This window comes from Cebus imitator, unplaced genomic scaffold, assembly GCF_001604975.1.
Source record: "Cebus imitator isolate Cc_AM_T3 unplaced genomic scaffold, Cebus_imitator-1.0 Scaffold230, whole genome shotgun sequence".
Classification (NCBI taxonomy): domain Eukaryota; kingdom Metazoa; phylum Chordata; class Mammalia; order Primates; family Cebidae; genus Cebus; species Cebus imitator.
In genome coordinates, this window is record NW_016107545.1 from 334,298 (window position 1) to 344,471 (window position 10,174).

Consider the following 10,174-nt stretch of genomic DNA (forward strand, 5'->3'; position numbering starts at 1 on the left):
TCTGCCTCCTGGGTTCAGGCAATTCTCCTGCCTCAGCCTCCTGAGTAGCTGGGATTACAGGCACGTGCCACCATGCCCAGCTAATTTTTTGTATTTTTTAGTAGAGACGGGGTTTCACCGTGTTGACCAGGATGGTCTTGATCTCTTAACCTCGTGATCCACCCGCCTCAGCCTCCCAAAGTGCTGGGATTCCAGGCGTGAGCCACCGCGCCCGGCCCCAACATAGTCTTAACAGTCTTTGGAAAGGTACCTTCTGCGCTCACAGTGGCACTGGCCATGACGGCTTCCACCACCACCTCCTGCCTTCTTCTCTGCCCTTTTCTTGCCCTCACCACTGTCAGTTTTGTCTCCCCCTGTTCCTGCCCTTGTTTGCTTAGGTGGTGTTCCTTTTTCCCTTCACTCCACAGCAACTTTGACTGTATATTTGTATCACCTGGGGAGCTTTAAAAACTTCATGTGCACAAGCCACACCCCACACCAATTAAACCAGTCTCTGCAGATGGGCCCCAGGCATCAGTTTTTTTAAGGATCCTCTGGTGATTACATCATGTATCCAAGGTTTAGAACAGCACTTTGGCCAAAGTGGAGGGAGGTGTGGCTTCCACCTTGTGCAGAGGATTGATAAGCAAGGGCAGGGCCACGTGATACAAAGAGCCAGGAATCAGATGCTTTAAGAAAGGCCAAGCAGGGCCAAATGCCCAGTTCTGAGCTGGGTGACCTCAGTATCTTTTACAGCTGAAGATTCCACAGATGCCACGAATGAACTGTTTTTACTCACACTTCTGACACCAAAAACGTAGTGTCTTTTCCAACTCTCTGCCACCAGCTGGGTGTCCTCCATTTCAGTTCAATTCTAACACTGTTCATCTAGAGTTGGTGTCAGATCCCACACATTGAGGGCTTAGTCCCACAAGATGACTCCTACTTCAGATGCTGGTCACAAGTCCCAGGCTGTCACCAGGACTTCTGACCAAACAGCTATAAATTCAGGGGATCCCTCTAAATCCTCAGATTCAGTAATTCACTTGAATGACACAGAACTCATAAGAGCGCTTTGCTTATTATCACCAGTCACCAGAACAGATGTGTCAGGTGTAGCCTCATGGAAGGATGCACAGAACAAGGTATGGGAGGAGGGCAGAGCTTCCATGTCCTCACCGGGCCACTCTCCCAGACCTTGATATGTTCACCAGTCTGGAAGCTCTTGGAACTCTATCATTTGGGGGTTTTATGGAAGTTTCATGACCTAGGCATGACTGGTTAAATCCCTAGCCACTGGTGATTAGTTCAGTCTTCATCCCTTTCCCCTCCTTGAGGTCTGGCAATGGGGCTGAAGGTTCCACCCCTCTAGTTATGCCTTGGTCTTTCTCAGCCACCAGTCATCTCATTAATAACAAAGACACTCTTATGGCTCCACAGATAAAGGGTTTTAAGAGCTATGTACCAGGAACTGGGGACAAAGACCAAATATGTTTTTGTTATATCACACCTTGCCATCCTTGGGGTTTCTGGGCAGCCGTATATGGCTATGTGCTTGGTAAATATGCATGTGACCATGGACAGCATCACTCTCCATCGCTGAAGCCAATAACTGCAGATCATCTTGGCCTTTTTCCCCATTTAAGACTTGATCATTCTATTTCCTTAGTATCTTTCAAATCCATTCATATTGGTCTGTCCTTATTGCCTTAGCCCTGGTTCATTCTCACCTGGTTTGTGGTAGAGGCTTCCTAACTGGTCTCATTTCCTCTGGGTTTGCCCCTTCTCTCTGTCCTTTTCTAGGACAGAGAGATCTAAGTATGATCTGCCTCCTCCTCTGTTAAAAACCCTCCATCAGTTCTCCATTGCTTTCAGGGTATAGTTTATACCAGAAGTAACAAATTCACATGCCAGGAGGGTGCCAAGAAGATGATGTGCATGCATGGACCTGGGCTGAGCAGAGACTCTTAGAAAGCAGAGAGCTCATGAGTCATTTAGAGGGGCAGCTGTCACTTAGCTCTCAGCTGCAGCTGCCTGTTGCCTTGTGATGTGGTCAGATCTTTTGGTTTTTCAAGGGCATCAGGACATCTGGGGTTTTGTAAATGTTGGCAACTATTTAATATTTTTAATATCATACAAACTAAACCATACAATTAGAATGTGTGCATTTTACAGTATGACAATTATACTTCAGTAAAACTGATTAAATCAGATCATATTGTGCAAGTATAAAAAAGCCAGCCTCTCCTCCCTACCCCAAATAAAAATGAAGTACATGCTAAACAATATACTTCGCCCTCAGGTCCTCATTTTGCCAGTTTCAGTCTAAGTTTTAGCCAGTAGGGCAAAGCCCTGAATGGCTGTGCTTTTGCCTGCATCTCCAGCCTTTCTCCCTCCAACAGGTTAGTCATAGAACTTGTTGAGGTTCCCAGAATGCCCTGCTGTTGGCTACTTCTAAGTCTTCATACATGTTACATCAATTTGGGGTTCTCTTGTCTCACTCTTCATCTGCTAAATCACAGTGAGTCCTTCAAGATTTGGTTCAGATACCATTTTCAGAAAGTCCTCCCTGGTTTCTCCTGAACCTCTTCTAGGCCATCTCCTTTGGGTTCCCAAGGAACTCACCATGCTTCTTACAACTGCCTACTTTTCCCTCTAGCTGTTTCATTCAACTGGAAGCCCTTGAGGGCAGGGTTAGTGTCCCATTGGTCCCTTATTTTCTAGGGACAGGCATAATGTCTGATTCACTATAAGCTTTCCATAAATGATTTATTTTGAATGAATATATCTTAATACACAAAATGCTCAAAGAATTGAGTTACATATTTACTGAGCTCCTTCTAACAGATGTATTTTTGCAATATAATGATTTGAGGGCAGCATTCATGGTGCACTCTCAAAGGGCAGAACATTTTATTATTACCATCCAAATTTCTATCCCAGTACCCTGAAGAGATGGAACTCAGTAGATATAGTGGAACATCAGTTAATAAGTAAGAACTAACATACATTTCAGATATCAGCCCCTAATTATGATGGAGACACTGTAGTTTAAATAAATTAATATTTTGGTGATGTGCTTATGAAATATCCTCACTAAATGATTGAGGAAATATCCTCACTAAATGATTGAAGAAGAGGTACCATTGCCTCTTCTACCACAGTAAGATGCACCTTTTGCATTTACGTGTTCCTATCCATACGTCTAAGTACTAGCACTTCTGTATTAAATAGAGCCTAGAAATATCATGTGATTAAGGATGAATGAGCAGCCATGTGATCTTCTTGACAGATGTTTAATACAGAAGAAAGAAAATATCTGCAGACTCACAGAGTCACGGTGCATGGGGTCCCAGGGCCAGAGCCCTTTACCGTTTTCACTATTAATGGAGGCACCAAGGCAAAGCAGCTTCTGCAGCAGGTAAGTCCACTGAGCTGTGGTTGGAAGAATCCAAAATCTAAGATGTATGGATGTATGTGTGTGTATGAATGCCTGCATGTGTAAATATACACAGATGCACACAAATGCACAAAAGTCTATGTTGATGATACGCCTTTTGATTATTTGAATGTTATTCAACATTAGGATACATTCCAAGAATCATCTGATGGATCCTGGTACCACTAGACAAACTACCTTAACCTATGGAGAATATTTTTCAACAATTTTTAAGATATAAAAAATACTAGACTCTAGAATGATAAAGATCAGAAGGCATGGCCTTCCAACCATATACACACTATCCCCCTAAGCCTAGACATGGGCCTAATCTTCCTTCTTAACACAGAGATTATTAATCAGAATTAGCATGTTAGGTGAATGGAATCTGCTTGTCATTCAAGGAGTTGAATCAAATTCTTAGAGCATCAGGATGGGCCACATGGACCAAGACCATTTCTTGCCCCTCCAGCCTATGGCCTTCCTTTGCATGTTGAGCAGCCCCCTTGCTCCCCTCCCCTGGCACCTGACCTTGAAATCTGAGGTCCTCTCCTTTTGGTGGTAGAAAGATGGATGGAGACCCTGAAACCTGTTACCCCAAGCCCTGTAGCAGAACTGGCCTAAGCCTCCTCATGCTGTACCACCTCTGCCCTAGATCCTCCTCCAAAGGATCTTTGTGGCCTTCTGCAGGCAGGGTCCCCATCCATGGGGGGACTTCTAAGAGTGAGAGAGCCAGGGACACGCAGCAGCATCCAAAGAGGGAAGGCATCTCCTCCAAAGGGCAAGGCAGGGCCCATGTGTAATTCCTTTTTCTCACCAGACTAGAAGCACTACCCTTGCCTGGACAATGGCCTAATATCCTTGCAGACGATTTTATCCTTAACCCATTTCAGAATTCCTTCTCCTTGCGGCCAGGCGCGGTGGCTCCCACCTGTAATCCCAGCCCTTTGGGAGGCCGAGGCAGGCAGATCACCTGAGTTCAGGAGTTTGAGACCAGCCTGGCCAACACGGTGAAACCCCATCTCTACTAAAAATACAAAAATTAGCCAGGCGTGGTGGTACACACCTATAATCCCAGCTACTCGGGAGGCTGAGGCAGGAGAATCATTTGACCCCCAGGAGGCAGAGGTTGTAGTGAGCCGACATCACACCACAGCACTCCAGCCTGGGTGATAGAGTAAGACTCTGTCTCAAAAAAAAAAAAAATAAAGAATTCCTTCTCCTATAAAGGGGTGCACCAAAAGAGGAAATGACCAAGGGAATGGCCCTTGAACTCCCTCTGAAGTTAGGGTATATGATGAAATGTAGCTGGGGTCATAACTTTTGGAGGAATTAAAAAACCAACTGAACAACCACGAATAGTAAGTGTTAATAAATGGCTCTGTCCTTTGAGGGCACATCTCTATAGACAGGCCAACATTCTGTCCAGAATTTTATAGCCGACTTAAATAGAGAAAACGGCTCAGGTGTCACATTTCATAGATTATCAAACAGAAGCTATTGCCAAAAGTTTATTTGGGTTTGGTTTTGTTTTAATACATCAGTTCATGTACTTGAGTGTCCACTATCACAAAGCACTGCTGAAGTTTTATAAAGGAAAACTTTCCATGAGTCACCCACAGCAGCCCATTGCTTTACTGTCACCCATGCAAAGTAAAGCAGGACTCAGCAGGCCCTCTTGTGGAGGTGGCCCAGGCTTCTCATCCCAAATTATCCCTGTAGTATTTCCCTTGGCCCCCTGTTGAGTCAACAGCACAGCATCGATTACAGACCAAGGGCTGGGTGGAGGGATTTGAGTCTTCCTCAGCCTTCCACTCCCACCATCCTCAGTCCATCACATTCTGTTTTTCCTCCCTGCGAGACATGTTCACTCTGGGCTTTGGCTCATTGGCAAGCTACTTCTCACAGGAAGGCAACAAAGGGAGTTTCTTTGCTGTGACTTTTACTCTCTTCAAGTTCAGCCTTTTGTAATAACCTGTACAATAGGGGTAAGAATACATTGGTAAAAATAACTATAATGCCTGTAATCGCAGCACTTTGGGAGGCCAAGGTGGATGGATCACATGAGGTCAGGAATTGGAGACCACACTAGCCAACATGGTGAAACCTCATCTCCACTAAAAATACAAAAATTAGCCAGGCATAGTGGTGTGCACCTGTAATTCCAGCTACTCAGGAGGCTGAGGTATGAGAATTGCTTGAGCCTGGGAGGCGGAGGTTGCAGTGAGCCAGAATCATGCCACTGCACTCCAGCCTAGGTGACAGAAGGAAACTATCTCAAGAACTATAACGATGGCTCATCTTTATTGAGTTCTCATTAACATACCCATGTTGCACTTTATGCTTCAACCATAAAACAAAACAAAATTAAGATTGCTACTATTACTGTTCCCATTTTGTAGATGGGAAAACAGTCTCCGAGGGATTGTCTTACCCAATAAGTAGCCAACAGGTATTAAAGGCAGACCTCAGACTCAAGTCTGTCTGGATCCAGAGCTTTGTCTCAGCTGCCCTGGTTGACTGCACAGGATCAATAACCAACAAAGAAAACAATCCCTTTAAGCACACTGTCAGAGTTTATTAAAATAATTCTCAGGAACTTAGATCACATGAAAATCTAGCCCTACAAACCTTCCATGAGAAGACGACTATTTCCAATGTGAGAAAAACATGATTTTAGTAAATACTAAACTAGGTTATTTGTCCTCAGTCCTGTATTGCAAGATTACAAAGGGCTAAGTTCATGGAATGAGAAACATAAAATTTTTAATTCAGTAGGAGCTCTCATTCCAGCAGTGGGAAAATAGTTATGCTGTCTGGGGATTATGAATAAGTTGTGCTGTTGCCCGGAGTGGACATAAACAATCCATTCTGAACATAACAGAATTCTTAGATCTTCCAAAAAGAATTATGCAACACAATAAAGTAAGTTTCACTTATAAATTGCATATTAAACCACCAGGAATGTCAATTTAAGTTTCTGCCCCATTCCTCAGAGTTTGCCTTCACTTTTTCTTTAGATTCTGACAACTGAACAAGACATCAAACCTGTTGCCACAGACTATTTTTTGATGGAAGAAAAATATTTTATATCTAAAGAAAAGAATGAATGTAGGAAACAACCATTTCAGAGAGCCATTGGTCCAGAAGAAGAGATCATGCAAATTTTAAGCAGCTGGTTTCCAGAAGAGGGATACGTGGGCAGGATTGTCTTAAAAACTCAGCAGGAAGTAAGTATGTCCAGATACAGCCTACACAGTAATAACTCATTACATGATTAGCCATTTACCACTCGCCACCTCCCTGAAATTCAGAATTTCTTGTAATTGCAACTTGGTTTACATTATTCTTAAGTAAATGTGGATGAGGAGTTTTATTCTTCTGCACATATTCAGAATATTATCTCTAAGTTCAATCTAGAAAACATCCCTTAGGCTGGACACAGTGGCTCACGCCTATAATTACAGCACTTTGGGAGGCCAAGGCGGGTGGATCACTTGAGGTCAGGAGTTCAAGACCAGCCCGGCCAACGTGGCAAAACCCTGTCTCTACTAAAAATACAAAAATTAGCCGGGCGCAGTGGTGGATACATGTAGTCCCAGCTACTCCAGAGGCTGAGGCAGGAGAATCACTTGAACCCAGGAGGCAGAGGTTGCAGTGAGCCAAGATCACACCACTACACTCCAGCCTAGGTGATAGAACAAGACTTTGCCTAAAATAAACAAATAAATAAATAAATATGACAACAGGCAGTAGAGACCTCAGGATTATGCTTTCAAAAGGCTGGTAGAAGAAAGCATTTTGAAGAAAAAGGGGGGCATAAGTCAGAAGGGAAGGCTAACAAGCTTTTTCTGACAAGTAAAATATGATAAGTTCTCCTTTTTATGCCTTAGGAAATTTTTGAAATGACTGAAATATTGTATCTCAAAAGATAACAAATCACATTTAGTGTACCTAGGCTTACCTGGTGCATAGTGATACCCAAATAATATTTGCCAATTGACTAAATGAATTCAGTAATTACTGAATGCAAGAGGCACTATTATAGGATATAGATTTGGGCTATAAGTATTTCCATTTATTTTATCCTGTGGAACTAAGACAACATATAAGTAGTTTGCCTATATATGAAAATTCCTCAACTGCTGTCTGTGACCTCTAATCTCTCCTGCCTGCCTTTAATAATTTTCTTGTCTCTTGGGCTTTCAATCTGTCAGGTACCTCATCTTCTTGTATTCAGTCTGCCTTCTTGTGTCACTGGGTAAACCAGGGCTCTGTCACCAATGAACAGGTCATCTGACTTCTGTAAACCTCACTGCCCTAATTTGTAAAATCTGTAAACTACTTGACTCAATTATGAGACTCACATCAAACATAGAGACAATGTGTACAGAAATGCTTAGTTAAAAGGGATATAAGCAAAGGTTATTATCTTCTGTTCATAACCTGTGGCTTCAAACTAATGTGGCTAGAAACACCTTAAAAGTAAATAAGCTCTGAGGTAGGCTCAAAAGTGCTCTCTTAAAAGTAATGCTTAATGCATCATTGTTGGGACATTTTATGTGGCAATTTAGAACCTTTTTTGGTTTTCTCTGATTTCTTGTCTCCCAGTTTGGGGGACACTGAGATTATAAATTATGTTATGTGAATTATCTCTCAATCTTACTCTCTGACTGGTTAAATATATTATGATCAATGCAATGACATATTATTAAGCAAGTTGTGAAATAGTATACATAGGATACAGTCTCATTTTAGGTAATAAAAAGAGACAATAGCTCATCTCTTCCCCCTCTTCCATTATATAATGCAGTATTCATTCACTGGAAAAAATTCAATAGGATTTTTTTCACTCACTGAAAAAAGTCAAAGCAGACAGATTATATATTTTTATTTATTTAACAATCATGTAATTATAGAGCCATGATTGCAACGTTAATGAAATGATTGGGGCAAGCTTCAGGAGCCTGTCCTTTCTGGCCCTGGTTGCATTTTTGGCGCCACCTGGTGGCAGTTATCTCTTCTGACTTTAATATCAACGGGGACAATTCTTGTTGGAACTTTCAGGATAGTGACAGCAATTCATGGATTCTTCTAGTTAGCACCATTTCAGTATCGTGGTCTGGTGTGATGAGGCTAGAATTCTGGAGATAAAGGGGTTTTCCTGCCAAGTCCTCACGTGCTGAGATGAGGTCAACTACTGTTTACTTACTTTGCCTCTCCTTCCCCTTTATTAGTCTCCCTCTTGCAAAAGTTAACTAAGCTATCCTCATTTGTAATGAGGGACAAAGAACTGCTTGACAATCATGTTATATGTAAATTCACATAATTCAAGGGTATTGGTTTATATAGTCACATTCACAAAAATACATTTGAACATCCACAGCAAATGTTTAAAAGGGTGTATTACCTAATGACAATGGGGTATCTTGTGGAGAATGAGGTGGAAGAAGGAAAAATTAGAATGGGAAAAGTTTGGTTTTTCTTACTGATACATTTCTGTACTGTCTGAAAATTTTTAATAAGATACATATATCTGTAGATACATAATTCACCAAAAGCCAATTTAATTATCATAATTGCTGAGAATTTTGTTGAAATTTGCTTCAGTGTGGCTTACCTCCAGCCATTTGTTCAGCCTTGTCACTGCAGTTCTGTTCACCCAAGCCCTCAATTTCATGGTTTACATTTCAGATGCCTAGCATTTCTTAAATGCTAAGGTATGTGGAAATGGGTGGGTTTTCTTTTATATGCAATTTACTATGTTCTTGTTTGGCTTTTGCTAATTGGCAAAGTGGTATATTGTCTTTCTACAAATTTACAGTCAATTTGAACTCTCAAAATCCATAGCTAATAGCAGATAAATTGGCTCGTTATGGGTCTGTCAACATCAGAAGTACAGGTATATCCTTTTAAAATGGTTTATGAAATAATAACATAGTATATGAGATATTAAGCTAAGAAGTTTCTACATCACCAAGATATAAGCTCAGGTTTTTGCTAGATTTGTCTTTCTTTACTCTGCATAAATTTATTATTTACTGATTTTTTTTTCTTTTTAAACATAGAACCTAGAAGAGAAAAACATTGTGCAAGATGACAAAGTGGTGATCTTGAGCTCAGAGGACGAGAGTTTCTTTGTCCAAGTGCATGATGTTTCTCCAGAGCAACCTCGAACAGTCATCAAAGCACCCCGCCTAAGCACTGCACAGGATGTCATTCAGCAGGTAAAAACCTCTCCCTTCCTCACCTCATCCTTTTTTCCTCAGCATAAATGATTGGAACAGATGTCTGTGCACTGACAGCTCATTTTCTGAATGCAGTTCCTAAACCACAGGGACCTGAAAAGGGAGTGTGTGCCTCTTAAGGCTAGGAAATTGCTTCACGTGTTGGTTCATGCCAAGTAAATGCCAGTTTTGGGAGGATGAGGCAGGAGAGTCACTTGAGCACAGAAGTTGGAGGCTGATTGGCCACTGCACTGCAGCCTGGATAACAGAGTGAGGCCCTGTCTCTAATTAAAAACAAACAAAAAAGACCGACCGACCCGGTGGCTCATACCTGTAATCCCAGCACTTTGGGAGGCTGAGGTAGGCAGATCACTTGAGCTCAGGCGTTTGAGACAGCCTCGCCAACATGGCGAAACCGTCTTTACAAAAAGAACAAAGAGCCGGGCGCGGTGGCTCAAGCCTGTAATCCCAGCACTTTGGGAGGCCGAGGCGGGTGGATCACGAGGTCAAGAGATCGAGACCATCCTGG

General features: G+C 42.2%; 1 protein-coding gene across 1 annotated transcript in view; it reads left to right on the top strand.

The window, feature by feature from the left end:
- Positions 1-10,174, top strand: part of LOC108281689 (1-phosphatidylinositol 4,5-bisphosphate phosphodiesterase epsilon-1) — a 143,792-nt gene that overhangs the window by 128,414 nt on the left and 5,204 nt on the right. The window contains exons 25-27 of the mRNA XM_017497371.1: positions 3,272-3,400; positions 6,439-6,648; positions 9,487-9,645. Coding sequence (XP_017352860.1) covers positions 3,272-3,400; positions 6,439-6,648; positions 9,487-9,645 — 498 coding nt within the window. The remainder of the gene's footprint in view (positions 1-3,271; positions 3,401-6,438; positions 6,649-9,486; positions 9,646-10,174) is intronic.